This window comes from Carassius carassius, chromosome 25 (genome assembly GCF_963082965.1).
Source record: "Carassius carassius chromosome 25, fCarCar2.1, whole genome shotgun sequence".
Classification (NCBI taxonomy): domain Eukaryota; kingdom Metazoa; phylum Chordata; class Actinopteri; order Cypriniformes; family Cyprinidae; genus Carassius; species Carassius carassius.
This window is the reverse complement of record NC_081779.1, coordinates 19,949,843-19,966,370: the sequence shown is the minus strand read 5'-3', so window position 1 is coordinate 19,966,370 and position 16,528 is coordinate 19,949,843. Positions and strand designations below refer to the sequence as shown.

Below are 16,528 nucleotides of genomic sequence, written 5' to 3'. Positions count from 1 at the left end.
GCAGTTCAGAGTGTTCCAGTGAGCTAGCTGAACGTGGGGCTAATTTCAAGTGCGTAGGGCTAATTTGAGCTATGAATTGCTCTTCAACAGCCTCAAAGCTCCTATCGGCAGGTTGCCATGGCTACTTCGGGACTAGAAGTGCTGCTGAGTTGCCAATCAGCACTGTAGTTTACCGCAGACGCCCACCTGTAAGGTCACTAAAACACACTGCAAAAAGAAGGGGACACAGCAGGACTCCAGACACTGGAGAATGTCAAACTAGGAGACTCGAAATGAGTCAGGACATTCATTGGAAACACGAAAACTATTTTCACTTGCTGTACTGCCTTCCATTTTTCCAATCTATAAAACAGACAATGAAAAGCACACACACTCATATATCATATATAATCATATATAATCATATATATATATTAAAATGACATGAACTTCACCTTGCTGATGTGGAACTCCAGTCGTCGCATGTAACGCTCTATGCTCTTCATTTGCTAGGAAGCAAGAAGAGAATGTCAAAAAGTAAAGTTATTCACTGAAAAAGAAAAGGCTAAACAGAAAAAAGGATGAGTCTCGGCTCAGAGTCCCTAATTTTGAACACGGCTGACATCAGCTGCAATTACAGTGGTGCAATAACGGATCACTGCTGCACGAATGCAGCACATAGTTTATGCAAAGCTGCTTAATTTTCCTGCAGCATATGTTTCAGACTTCAAACTTCCTAGAAAGGTTAATACAGGTCACCTCAGACAGGTTAAGAAGCATTAGTGTGTTTAGGGAGCCTACCTTGTCCAGATCATACAGCACACCCTGAAGAAGAAAAAAAAGATATGTGAAATCAGTGAAAATGCTACAAAAATCAACATTTTAGTATTAAAAAAAATTATATTTGGACAAGAACCCTGCTGAAAAGACCATCTTAAACCAGCATGAAATCCATGATGGCCCATGTTTGGTGACCCTGTTTAATGCTGGTCATGCTGGCCAAAAAACAATCAAACTGATGAAGTACTGAAAATACTTAACAAGGGATTTCTTGCTTCTTTTATAAAAAAATAAAATAAAAAAAAGGTTTGACACCAGCATCCAACTAAAGCATATGCTGCACTGCAATTAATGACTTCTTAATGAGTTTTTAATTTCTTTTTTTTTTACTAGTTAATAATAAAAATAAAAAAATCTGCCACTGGAGTATGCCAAAATGTCTCATATTAAAAATGCGAGTCTTAATGTCTCATACAATGTCGCTTCTCAAGTAAAACTCCTCATTTAAAGCAGTTCTAGATCTTCAAATACATTATTTCATTATGTTTTTTCTAAATCTCCTATGCTCACAAATTCTAATTTGATTTATTTTAAAAAAAAAAATAAAATAAAAAGAAATAATACTGCTAAATATTATTACAATTTAAAATAACTATTTTCCATTTGAATATATTTACAAATTTTATTAATTCCTGTGATGCAAAGCTGTATTTTCAGCATCATAACTCCAGTCTTCAGTGTGTCCTTCAGAAATCATTCTGACATGATGATTTGCTCAAGAAAGCTTTCTCATTATTATCAGTCCTAAAACCAGCTGTACTGCTTCTTGTATCTTTGTGGAACCAATGATAGTTGTTTCAGAATTATTTGATAAATCAAATATAATGTGTCCTTGTTGAATTCCTTTTCAGTTTTTCAGCAGGGTATACATTCTAGAGACATTAATAATAATTCTGAGTAAAGGAGCTTGCACACTACAGAATGTACGAAGGTTGAATTAAACTGACCCGACTCGATTTTGATGAGGTTTAAAGAGACGGGTTCAGGAATGCACTGAATTGGACTGATAGAAACCACAGAAACTAAATCCTACACAGAAATCTATATCACTGTTTAGCTGATTAGCATGCTCTCATTGGCTACTGCTGGTAGATGCTGGAACTGCACCTGGAATTGGTTGCAAAAGTCGATCTTTTATTCTGACTAAACCAACAAACAACATTAAAATTGTGAACATTTCATTACACTACATTGATTCACAGTTGCTGGTTTGTTTTTGGAGAGTTTATATCCCTCTCTGCTGCCTTTTACTTCACAACTCATTGAACAACCCATTGAAAACAATAGATTTGCAGTTCTCTGACGCAGTGTAAACTGTAGTGTGTAGGCACCCTGGTGATGTCATATCCAGTCTCACCAGTCTGGAGTTCCTCTTCATGTCTTTCATGAGGGAAGTGAGTTTATCCAGCTCTGTTTGGTGCACCTCTAGATATTCACTGACAGTAGGAGAAAATGACAGACTTGAGAATGATGCAGGAACAATGGCCGCACACAAAGATTTCATCACAGCTATTCTGAGCATGCAGTGTGACTGTAGCAAGAGTTGAGAGAGAAGATCTGTGTGAAAGGAGAAATGTGAGTCAGAGGAGACATCTGAGCAGCACTCACTCCAGGCCTTGTTTGAGGGCTCCATAAACTTCTTCCATTCTTTTGGGCTGTGGCTCTCGTGAGCTGCTGCTGCTCGACTTGTGCCCAGACAGATGGGGCTTCCTGGGCTTCGACGTGGGCTTCTTCTGCACTGCGGAGTTCCCCATGAAGGAGTTACACCTGAAAACATGAACAGTTGTGAAGGAATCTTCAAAAGAACATGTGGAGGTCCTTCGTCCGCCACATATTTTTCACACTGACGTTTATTAAATCAAAGTGGCTGTGTTTCCCTGCTGCTCATTTGATTTTAAATTTGTGCTCTATTGCATCAAATGTTGCAACCCGTTGACAATTTAAAATTATTATTATTATTTAATATTTTTATTTTATTTATTTATTCTGCAGGCAGTTGCCATTGTAAAAACAATTGTTTGCACAGTGATAATTTTTGTAAACATAATAATAATAACAATAATAAATACTTAAATTGAAAAATAAATTTTATTTGTTATACTGCCTTTAATGTATGCTGATAGAGTTATTAAAAATGATAATTTTATTTGTGTTATTTGCATAGAAAATTAATTCTATGAAATATAGAAAATAAAATCACAACATCATTACAGTAATGAGAATCTTGAAATTAGAAATTAGAATATAAAAATATAAAATATAAAACAGATACTGCAAAAATTAAAAAATGACCACATTTACAAAATGATTAAAAAATTTATAATAATTAATGAAATAATACAAATAAATAATTTCTTATTTTTATTCTTTTAATTTTTGGGGTGATACATGTTCTGGAAATGCTTCCGGTGTAAAAGCCAGTGAGTTTAGTGCAGTCTAGTTTTGGTATTTTAGTGCACTTGCATGCTGTAATATCTATGCAAATAACCACCCTCTTCTCTTTTGGGAGTCTTCAAGGATTCATGTAGTTGTAGTGTTGTACATCTAATGTCACTCTTCCTCAATGCTTACTGACATTTAAGACTTTTGTCAAAAGACAGGGTGCTTTTTAGACTACTTCTCTTGTAACAGTCTACAGCATCTTATAATATTCCCGTTTCATAATAACACAGCGGCAGTTGGTGGCTAATCATGTCTGAATGTGTCACACGCACACGCAGTCCAAAAAAAAAAAAGCACTGGAAGTAGTGCTACAGTAAATCTAGGCCATTGTGTAGAATGAGCACATGCTGTTGCCTAAGGTTCATCCACTAACGATGCACTCCGTCATGTTATATAAACCATCCCTTTAATGCTGTTACTGCATCCACTGCGTCACATGAATTTAATGTTTACTGGAATACTGGAAAGTCATCCCAGAAAAGTGAACGTGGTTATTGCAGCAGAGTTTTAAAAAGTTCAACAATCATTACGGGTGTGGTGTTTACAATTTCGTCTTCCACAGTGGCAAAACTGACGCTTTATATTTATCTAAAGGAATTAATTTGTGGGGGGGGGGGGTCGGTGTTTTAGCCTCTGACAGGGCCGATGACCTCACCGTGAGCGTCTCTCCTGCAGGGTGCTGAAGCCAGCGAACGACTGGCTCCTGATGATGCCATTGGGCCCTCCAGGAGAGTGAGTGCCAGCAGCCATGATGTCCGGGAAGCGGGAGGACACTCCTGCAAGGAAGCAGAAAGGATTCTGGGTAAGAGAGAATTCAGTGGTACAGATCAAGGAATGGTTGCGCGTGTATGATGTTGGAGATGATGATGCTGGAAATGACCAAATGCAAATTTATGACTAGTAGTCCATTTAGTGATAGTCACCCAACAATAAAAATGTGGTTTTGATTAAATCACCCTCATGTTAAGAGCATCCGAATGAAGGGGTGAAATTAAAGTTTTTATGGTTTCTCGTTGTTTTTGTAAAAAGATGAGTTGACTAAGAGTAATTTATTCACTTTATATCCTTTAGGCATGTAAAACATCCACATTTTCACATCATTAGTCAGTGCTTTACTATAACTGTATATACACATTATGTCATTGTGTGATTTGGTAAATGAAGTAGTGAATCACTTATTTGAACCAGTTCATTGAAACTAGTGTTGTCAGGGTACTAAAATTTCAGTATTCGGTACCGATGTCAGTGAAAATCCACGGTTCTCGGTACCAATTTCGGTACCAAAACAAAACACAAAAATACCCCAATTACACACTTTTTATCACTAACAATAAAACCAAAGCCATTATTTATATTTATTTACGATTGTGTTTAAGGTTTTTCTACAAGTAATATAATTATGAAAAACTGTAAACAAGTTTCACCCAAATTTAATTTGTCTTTCAATTAATTAATATATATTATTAATTAATATATTATAATATATTTTTGGTAAATAAAGGGGATTTGCTATTAAAATTAAAACATGGAAGAAATATTGTTTGATTTATTTCTTTAAAAAATAAAGTTTTATAATTTTTTTCAACAGTAGTAGCAGTATCACATACATTCTACTAAATAATAGTAATATTTCTAGCACAATGCCTTTATGTAAAAATTATTTTGATGGGCTACTTTTATTTTGACACTGGTTTTACTCAAATGCTTGTGAAGTGTACCACCGACACAGAAACCTGGTACCATCACATTTTCATTTTTTTAGTACCGACTTGGTACCGAAGTACCGGGTCTTTTGACAACACTAATTGAAACAAACCGTTCAAAAGAACCAGTTCGCAGCAAAGAAACACATTTCTCCGGTTGGATTACAGGTAATAATGTTGTAAATAATGTTCAGTTTCTTGCACAGACTGATCATTTCACTTCATAAGACCACAGTATATCATGAGTATTCATTTTGGTTTGCCTTGTATGCTTTGTTTTTTACTCTCAAGAGTTATGGTATCCATTGACTTGTATTTTATGAATCACCAAGGACCACGATTCAGCTAAAAAATCTTCTTTACTGTTCAACTGATGAAAAAAAGGAACTAACATCTTGGATGACCTGAGGGTGAGAAAATTATCAGCAATTTATCATTTTTGGGGTGACTATCCCTTTAAAGACAGGAAATGATTTCAGGCACACAAATAATAAATATGGTTACATTAATGCAATATTATGCATTTCAGGGGTTTAAATGCAGAGATGTACGTAACTCATTTTGTTAAAACAATATGAAATGAACTTGATTCACATCACAAATTTTCATTTGGGTTTTTGCTTTTTTTTTTTACAAATCAAGGTACAAATCAAAATTATGTTATGTGGTAACTGATATTACGAAAAATGTTGTCAATTAACTTGTAAGTGAACCTGACACATTCACCAGGTTTTATTCTTTGAAGGAGCTATATATCACGATATTGAAATGTAGTTTTAAAAAAGTGGTCATTATACAGTATAACAGGTTTAATAACTTTTTTCTTATGACAAAAATAACTATGCAATAAAGCAATACAGAAAAATATATAAAAGTTTAAAGTTTTAATTACAGATTAAAGTACAAAAGAACTATAAAGACCAATAGGTACCACTTTAAGATCTCATTAGTTAACCTTAGTTAATGCATTAGCAATGAGCAATAGCTACACTGCAACAGTTCAAGTTATTGATCTTTGTTAAAAAAAATACAAGTATTATTTCATGTTAGCTCATTAAATGTCACAGTTGCAACTTTCGATTTTAACAACATGTTATATATTGGAATACCTAAGATTAATGAATGTTCAGAATAATTTTTCATTGGCAGTTTATGTTAACTAATGAATTAACTAATGTTAACTAATGAAGCCCTAATGTAAAGTGAGAACAAACAATAAAGAATCAAAACACTTTCAAACAATATCTAGGGCATGTTGTGGTCCAGATTAAAATGTAAAAAAAAACTTTGAAAACAAATAGCCTATTAAGTCTAAATATTTAAGTATTTGGCGCTGTTATGAACATCATAGCAAATACACAAATCTTAATGGCTATTTAAATACTTTTTAGAAAGTAGAGCAGCTGTTTTATTTATGGGGTTCCCAGGGTAACGGGTGCATTTTCTGCAGTTTAGCGCCATCTGCTGTCAGAGAGTGAATGTGCTTTCATTCAGAGCATCTCTTACATGTTCCCTCATGTGCTTCTCATGCGTGCTTGTTTACTCATGCATACACGCGTCTTCCAAGCAGCATACAGCGGTGTTGATGGGAAGAGTTTTCTTAAAATGCATTCCAAATTATGAATAATTTGTAATATATAATTATTCGCTGTATTTAGAAGTGCACACGATAACAATATTGTGCATATTCATTAACGTGATATATCGCATTAGCGAATACCGGCACATATCTAATCCTTACAACCGTGACTGTAAATGAAAGTACATAAAACCAGCCGAAAAACACACAGGAAGCAATGAGTCATTTAAACTTCTGTGTATACAGTTACTGAAAATAGCACTGCTGGGTGAGGAGACCCCATATGGTGCACGGTTTTTATAAACCGCTCAAAGCCACCTGTGCCCACCACAGATCAAGATACAGAAAAACCACTTAGAAACATGAGACAACCAAAAGAGCAGTGTCATAACACATTTCTATCAAGTTTAATGATCCAGGGAGGGCACAGAAATCTCCTGCCTACAAAAATCTCCTTATAGTCTCCTTAAAGTCTCCTTATAGCTCATCTCCAACCTCCTGTAATTCATCAGAGGAAAGCGGGATGATGACTGATGACAGCGGCAACAAACCCCCAATTTGAGGGTAATAATGAGGCTATGAGATCTTTGACCATGGATGTGAGAGACTCATTCTGACCCTAGATCAGCATGTAACCTACGTAAGCCTGCCTTGTCCTGATAGATGCACCAAAAAAAACGGCTCTGGGATAGTTTTGCAGAAGAAAAACAAAAGAGCCTTGTATAACATGTGCCAGGCTATTAATAGGCACAGTAATATTGGTTTTGCCTCTAGAACATGAACTGCACTTTGCATTTTGATCTTACGACAAACTCTCAGATCATCCGCATGATCAGGAAACTTAAAAGGCAGAAATATTAAAAGAATATGCAGAAGCATACAATTCTTGAAGTCTAAAATAACCCATCCAATCAGAAAAATGCTCTACAGAATGATGATATTAAATTTCCATATTTTTTAAATACGCGTCCCTTTTGTTTTTCTGTGTCTATAATGTTATCTCAACAAGTAAAACTATACCAGCTTAAAAATTGCACAATTTTCTAAATAAATATTATTTTCTTATATTAATATTCAATAAGAAATATTCAGTTATGAAAATATTAACATATGTTCCAAAAAATCGAATAAAGTGGCTAAATAAAATAATCTACATAAAATAGAATACAATAAAAATCTACACATATACACACACATATATGTGTGTGTATATATATATATATATATATATATATATATATGTGTGTGTGTGTGTGTGTGTGTGTGTGTATATATATATATATATATATATATATATATATATATATATATATATATATATATATATATTTACATTTACATTTACATTTACATTTATTCATTTAGCTGACGCTTTTATCCAAAGCGACTTACAATTGCTATATATGTCAGAGGTCGCACGCCTCTGGAGCAACTAGGGGTTAAGTGTCTTGCTCAGGGACACACTGGCGTTTCACAGTGGATTTGAACCCGGGTCTCTCACACCACAGGCATTCGTCTTGTCCACTGCGCTAACACCACCGCTAACACCACTAATATATATATATATATATATATATATTAGTGGTGGGCATAGATTAATTTTTTTAATCTAGATTAATCTCACTGTGATCTTGAAATTAATCTAGATTAAAATGGCTTATTCGAATTCTGCCGAAGTCATTCAGAATATGTGTGTTACCCAAATAAAATTGACAAACAGTAAGTCTTTGAGAAGGGGTTCATAAAGCTAGGTGGTGCATTAGAAAAGGGGCTCATCTCCTGTTTCCAAAATGCATCACAAAGTGCTTGAAAAAGCTGTAAACTAATTCCACATTGCACAAGGTGCAAACAACCTTACGCATGTTAAAGGATTCCAGTTGCGTTCCAGGAGCGTTGCGTCTGCAGCAGTGCTGCGATCGTTTACGTACCAAGTAGCGAACTGCAAACGTGTCCTGTGTGAAAGCACATCGAGTCCATGCTGCACCACATACGCACACGGACTGCATACGCACTGCAGACGGAGCATGTGTGAAACAGGTGTGAGCAGGGCCGTAGCTGGGGTCAGCGGGGACCCAAGGAAGGTTGTACCAGTGGGCCCTGTTTGAAATAGTTTAATTTGTATGTTCGTTTATTTTTATTTATTTGTGCTATTTACACAATGTTTAAGTTTTTTTCAAGTTTGTAGGTGTCAAGGTACAGAAACCAAATAATTAAATGTAAAATAGCACTGGATAGTCTTCAATGTAAAAATGCTACATTTATTCAGACACCTTCAACATTTCTCACATTATTACAGTTTTGCTATATATATATATATCAAAAATTATATCTGGTGTCTGAATCATTTTTGGTTTCACTGTTAAAACTACAAAGTAATTCAGTCAAGAGCAGTGAGTGATTTTCATTTTCATTTTCATTTTCTTGGATTAACATTACAGCAGCCAGTAGCTAAATTCGGCACGGTCACTTTAAGAGATGATGAACGCATCCAATATAATACACATCCCATTTTTTTCCTCAACTGTTTACTTTCACTTAAGAAATAACTGACAGTTTTTTCGAGCATAATTTCCAAGGTGGATATTTTGACATATTTTGTATGTATTTGTCGGCACAAGAGCAAAAATAAGCAAATTTGATGTTCAAGTGTTTTGAGACGCCTTTCTCTGCGTGAGCCCTGAACACCAGAACACCGCGAGTACTGAATTGGGCTCTTTCACATCTTTTTGTTTGTTCAAACTGCGATTTGTATTTGTTCGTTCAGGTGCAGGAGGGACTTCGCAGAAGAGAGCTCGGTTCAGTGTCGCTGTCCGTGATATGCGGCTCTCTCTCTCTCTCGTGCGCACTGAACACAGCGCGCGAGTAACCAGCTACTCTGTTCACCTTTTCCGCGTCTTGTGTTTGGACGCTTTAATGTTTAAATCGACAAGTGGTAAGGCTTAATAACACGTGAAAAAGATAAGCTTTCGTGAAGATTTGCAGCAGTGGCCCGTCAACTGTCCTGAGCATCTTTTTAGGCTGGCCTCAGTGTTTTGATCTTTTATTGTTTATTCACACTTTTTTTATGGCTTACTATGGCAATTATGGCGTTATTTGTTAACAAACTGCCAATGAAAAAAATTATTCTGAACATTTATTAATCTTAGGTATTCCAATATTTAATAACATGAACTAAGACTTGTATTTTTTTACAAAGATTAATAACATCTATAGCAAATGTAGCTTTTGCTCATTGTTTAGCTGTGCATTTATTGAATGAGCACTATGCGATGTCCGAACTGATTACACTATATTTTATGTATTGCACTGTATTTTATGTAAAACCATTTTCTATTTTTAAACTGTCTTAAATTCATTTTAAGTCAATTTTTAAATCATTTTCAAGTTCTTAAATTGCTTGTTTTATTTTTTGTGATTATTCTTCCTCATTACTTTTTTTACTTTCTTTTTGAATTACCATTGTGTACGAAATGTGCTATATAAATAAACTTGCCTTGCCTTGAATGTTAATGCATTAACTAAGGTTAACTAATGAGGTCTTACTGTAAAGTGATACCTATTGGTTTTTATAGTTCTTTTGCACTTTAATGTGTAAAACATTTAACTTTTATATATTTTTTGCTGTATTGCTTTATTGTTTTAAATGTTTAGTAATTTTTTTTTATAAGAAAAAAAGTTATTTAACCTGTTATACTGTATTATGACCACTTTTTAGAACAAAATTTCAATACCGTGATAATACCGTATACCGTGATAAAAGCATTATCAATTAACCGCAACTGGAAAATTTGATACCGGCATATCCCTAATATATATGTGTATATATGTGTGTATATATATATATATATATATATATATATATATATATATATACACACACACACACACACACACACACATATATATACACTGCATTAGGGATGCACCGAAATCGAAAATTCTGGATGCACTTGTGCATGTAAGCAGAGCGTAGCACCACAATATATTTCTGTGTATATAGTAGGGTTGTGCCGATAGACGATAGTATCGTGTATCGACGATCGTCAGAGATATCGACATAAGTAGAATTCTCTGTCGATAATCAAGACGATATTAGGCTCATTTCCCTATTAATGTATTAGATTATAATAATAATAACTATTATTTTTATTTATATTAGGCTGCTTATTATAATTCGGCTTTTAAACTGCCCAGCTATTTCACACACACACATACATGAGAGATTAACTCTTTCTTGGTGTCACAAATAAAGTAAAGACAAAATAATTAACAAGGCGGCAGAGCGAACTTATCATCCATAGTGCATGGTTCTCACGTAGTCCTTTTCTTAAAGACTGATCACTTAACTTATAAAACGCACTATGGGGTGATGACGTAGGAGGACTACGTGAGAACCACTATGGATAATAAGTTCAATCTGCAGCCTTGTTATTATTTTCATGCACACCGCTCTATAATGTGATGTATGTAAAATACATAGTTTTGGCCATTACAAAGTCTCCATCCACAAACAGACGTACATCGTCTGCAGATATAAGGTATTTCATTGCACTTTAACAAGTAATCTAAACGGCCTATATACTGTTTGTACAATATATTAAACGAGCCCTCACTAACTGAGTTTAATGCCACAGTTATGTTAGAATGCATCTCATTCTTGTTTCTGTGACTTTACTACAAATATATCAACTTACCTGTTTTAAATACTTTATATTTAAATGTTCGTTTATGCCCAATATTAGTGTTTAACTGTTGGACTTTAAATGAAATCTACTATTGATTTTCACTGTTGACTGATTTTGCAGAACATTTAGACTGATAACTTCCCTGCGCAGATGCGGACGTGCGATATGACAGTTGCGTCCGACTATGTATGAACTAGCTGTTTTAAATACAGTATTTTTATATTTAACATTAGTTAAATCAGTCAGTATGTTTGAAAGTAATTTTTTTTTTTTGATTATTGGTGACTCCATAGGCTCTCTCTCGCGCACCTGCGCGGTTTAAAACACCAAATAGTTATGCTATGACAAGAACAAAGAGTCTCTCCACCCATGCTCGATAATATTGTGTATCGTCGATCTCAAGGGCTGACGATATGACGATTTGAAAAATGACCATATCGCCCAACACTAGTATATAGTATATTTAGTTATCTTTTATAAAATGTTTAATTTACTAAATTTTTAATTCTATATTAATGGTGCAATCGTATTCATTTTATATAAACTTAATTCATGCATCAAGGGGTTAATGCTGAAATCTATCAAAACACAAAACAAACAAGGAAACCAATATAACCAACTGTTTATTTCAGCAAACAAAGTTTCCACTTCAGTTTCAAAAACACAAGCGACACTGTGCCACCCAGTGCATGCTGGGATTGTTCCACCCATTCTATTCATGGTTCACAGACACTGGTGAAGCACCGCTGATGTGGGCTACGTCATCCCTGTCCCTCCGGACACGACGGCTCATAAGTATTCTGACTACAGCCGCCTGGCACCCAACTCTGAACTGTTCACTGTGAGAGACGGATGATGAGGACAAAAGAACCGGGGGGCTGGGGGGGGTCTTCATTCATTGGTCACCTCCAGCAGGGACCATGTTTATCAGGCCGGTTGAGGGTGTGAGGGGGTCTTGAAGCTGGGTTGGTGAAGAACTGAATAAAAAGTGTGTGAGGTAGAGAGACCCTCGTTTCCTCCCAACAGCCCACATTATGAATTATTTTTGTTGTTATAAGCATAAATCTAGTATCTAGCCAGAGAAGAAATCAAAGTTATATTCTATAAAATAAGTACTAATTTATATCTTGCTAATATAACAAAACAAACAAACAAAAAACTTGTCTTTAATAAGAATGCCTAATATTCTGGTACCTTTGGCCAATTTAACAGTTTATCGGTCGGTTCAGGATATTTAAATGTTCATGCTCATTTCCCCTATTTTTATATTACACTTTTGCGGTCAACACTGTATAATGCAAATCTCAAAAATCTGTTTCATATTATATATTATAATTTTGTGATGCCTAAATTCACTTGTATCATTCAAAATGATTGATTTTATCTCTTTTAGCTTTACACAATTGTAATCTGCAATTTATTGGTTAATAGTCAGAACATGAAAATTATCAGCTTATCGTATCACACAATTTTAACACTAGTGCAACCCTAGGGACAGTTCACCCTTCTGTCATCATTTACTCACCCTCAAGTTGTCCCACATTCTTTACAATGTCTTCTTTTGTGTTCAAGAGAGGTTTGGAACGTCTTGAGGGAGAGTAAATGATGACAGACAGGTGAACTGTCCCTTTAAAACCAGGGTTGCACAAGTGTTAAAATTGTCTTCATTTTCTGGTGACCTTTCTCTTTAAGGATGTTATACAGAGTGTTTTTACTGAAAAAAAGGAACAAATAACATCAAGATTTGATAGAATCCATTTCCTTTTTGCATGTCAGCCCTTTAGAAAACACATATTTCCCAAGCAAGCACGTGTGCACGGCCGCATGCACACGTGCACAAGCAGACACTATCTGCACGCGTGAATATCATCAGATTCAACCCACACGGCAACTTAACAGCAGGACGATTCCTAATGTCTGCCTAAATGACAGTTTCTATAGTAACAGCAGACAATTCACAATGTGTCCAGTAAAAGAACACTGTTATCATGGATCCCCCGCAGCAGTCCTCCTCCTGTCCTTCTGCTCTGAGGACCTGTTGTCTTTCTGCTCTTTTGCACTGAGGTAGGAGGAGTTCAAAAGCTGTGTGATGCTCAGCTGGTCGTGTTCCACACTGACACTTGCTCTCCACTCCACCTCAGAGAGCGATGAACTCATTTCAGATAGCCACGCCAGGTCAGAGAACTGTCAGGCACGTGGCAGTGACCGACTGACCCTGTTCTACTCGTGCTGTACTAATGTGTGCTTTTGGACAGTGTCGCCAGACAGATGAAACAGGTAACACATGATTCTAAAGCAGGCACATGATGACTGAATGGATGCTCTTGTGTTGTGACCGAAAGATCACCTTAATAGTAGGCATTATTTTAAAATATTAAATCTTTAAAAAGTTTAATCAAAACATTAGTTAATTCAATGTGGGCTTCAACAACCTGCACAAAAATCACTAAATAAGGGTTAGCTAGCTACAACCACACACACTGATTGCATCTGCAAAATGCAAACATGAGGAAATAAGTAAGAATAACACAAGTGTAACATTCCCCATGTCAGAAAAAACTAAATGTGCCACAGTGCATGCCCAAAAATAACAAAAGAGTGCAAGGAATGTACAGGGGGCATGATACAAGAAGTTATGTTTTTTTACATTCAAGTCAGGAACATACAAACTTTCTATTGTTCAAAATATTTTAGCTAGATAAAATTTAATGGTTACTTTAAAGTCAACATAAAAAAATGAATGGAATAAAAAGTTGCCAGAGACCCTGAAATGGACCAAAAAAAAGAGATTCAAGTTTTGACATTTTATGCTTGCAAAATGAGTGTAATTTTAACCATAAAATATTGTAAAGATGCTACCTATTAAACTGTTAATAGGTTAACAGTAAGTTCCCATACTATATACACAGGGAAAAACTGTAAAATATCTAACCAGACATTTCATGCATAGGCGGAGGGTGAACCAACTCCAGTGTAAGGCTAAAAGCAGCCAAATCTATTAAACATCATTAACACGTATTTTTAGGAAAAAAACAGACATGGGTGTCATGTAGGGTAAATAATATATATAATAATATATTAATAATATATTATTATTTTTTAATGGGACTGAATTTGTATTTAACAACATCAAAATGTAATGATAACGTCAGAAATGTATAACTATATAGCCTAATGTTTCCTTTCCACGATTATTCAAACAGTGAATAGATTGTATATAGAGAGTGACATTATCACTAACATTGATCTATCGCGAGTTTAAGATACTCAAAAAACTAAACTATCGTTATAAATCAATCACTGAAGCTGTATACACTGTGAATCTCTTACTTTTGTACAGCTAATCTCTTAGTTTGTACATACATCTGTGCTTTGTTGTTACCGATGAGGCCAGGGAATTCGCAAGAGGCAACAAAACTGAGTTTCAGCGAGGACTCATCTGAACGCTTCTGTTTTGCCATTGCATTCCTAAACTTTTGTGTGTGATTGGTTAAAAGGCACAACGCTGTTAAAATGCCTAAAATAAAATATGGCGCAACATGAGCAGATCTTTATTTAATGCTGCAATTGACACGGTCTATTCATATTCACTTTGTTAGCAACAGACGTAATAGATTATATATGTTTGTGCAGGGGCATTTTTGTCCAATTAAGTGGCATTTTTGCCCCAAGTCCCCGTGGCCAGGGGAATGCTAAGCCTTCCCGAGCCTTACACACGCTCCGCCTATGATTTTATGTAATTTTTCCATTTAAAAAAACAACTATAAACTGATATTCCCAGAATTCCCTGCATGACACTGCACATTTCAAAGTATTTTGTTTAAATAATCATGTTTCTTCACTGTAAAAACATTTCTTAATGGTTTTGTCATGTTTGTTATCAGCTATGTACATTTGGGTTGTGTTCAATCTTCAGATTTTAATTAATGTGTGTTACCATGCTGTGTGCCTTCTATATATTAGTATATACTTCAGCTTGTGGAAAAGCTACTTGTGATGAACTCTTTTACTACCTGCATTATTATGGTGGTTTTTAGTAGCAGTGTGCATTGTGGAATTTACTGGTATACTCAATTTCTTGTTTGTAAATAACAGTTTAATATAACAACAACTGGCAAAAAAAGTTTCTTCTTTTTACAGTGAAGGAAGTCCTTGCACTATTTCCATGCTAGACAAAACTGCTTTATTGCTGGTCAACCAGAATGGTTTTGCTGTTGAAGTTTTGGAAGAAAAATAAACAACTGTGTCCGAATGCTTGCCACAATTGAATAAAGTTCCATTGAACTGATCTTTATTTTCTTTTCTCTCATGTTAAAGGTAAAGAGTACACATCAAATGTAAAGGCTGAAGGGTTCAGAACACATTGATGGGTGAAGCTGACATTTTAACACATCCAGCTGATGTGTGAGGCTGTAAATGTAACATCCCCTAAAGCTAGAATATGGTAGAACAGAAACAGTGACATAAACATCTTGCGGTCAAATACTTTTGAAGGTCAATATTTAAGCAATGGACATTAATCTCATATGATTAGAAACACTCCAGTTAATTTATTACTAAAAGGGTCCATTTTTGAAAAAGATTGTGTGTTCAGCAGAATCAGCTTTGGTATTAATGGATGATATACTTCATATTTAATCCACAGATTTAAGACTGCAGATAACTTGAATGTTACATAATAGCAAATACTAAAATGTCACGCTATTTTCAACTTCACTGCGACTGAAGAAGAAAGAAACTATATCAAGAGGCCTGAAATCCACTCGACCACTGATAACCTCTTAAAAGCCTGAAGGATTTGTAATCTCAACCTCATATCCATCTAAGCATGCTGGAAATGTCACTGTGTGAAATGTCTGTTCAATATTCAACTGCTATCAAATAAAAATGATGGTAACCATTCTTTCAAAACACACAGCAGAGAAAGATAAGAGAGAAAAGTCTTGTTGTTCTTTTTTTTTTACATGAACATGGTTTTTCAACTAAAGTCCATATTCTGGTTAAGTCTTTATTCAGAAAAATATTATGGAAATATTCCTGTAATGCTAATCAGTATACATTAAGACATCCATTTCCCATGATTCAAGTCCTTTACAACAACACATAACAACTGCAAAATGTAGATTTGAGACTCTTACTGTGCTTTTACACATGTATATTGATTTATGCTCATTTCTGTTAATGTCTGGAATGAAATCTCCCTCCTCGCTCTGAAAACATTTTCTTCTGAATTACAAATAAGGCATTTAAATGACAATCAGGCTTTATTACCTATTATTTATTTGAGTTTATTTAGGGTA

At 35.0% G+C, this 16,528-nt stretch overlaps 1 protein-coding gene across 2 annotated transcripts in view; it reads right to left on the bottom strand.

Moving 5' to 3' along the window:
• Window positions 1-16,528, bottom strand: part of LOC132104369 (rho family-interacting cell polarization regulator 2) — a 60,940-nt gene that overhangs the window by 21,613 nt on the left and 22,799 nt on the right. For both annotated transcript variants that reach the window (XM_059509801.1, XM_059509800.1), the window contains exons 2-6: window positions 3,917-4,037; window positions 2,428-2,586; window positions 2,177-2,255; window positions 781-804; window positions 435-488 (exon numbers count right to left, since the gene is read on the bottom strand). In XM_059509801.1, the coding sequence (XP_059365784.1) occupies window positions 435-488; window positions 781-804; window positions 2,177-2,255; window positions 2,428-2,586; window positions 3,917-4,037 (437 nt within the window). The remainder of the gene's footprint in view (window positions 1-434; window positions 489-780; window positions 805-2,176; window positions 2,256-2,427; window positions 2,587-3,916; window positions 4,038-16,528) is intronic.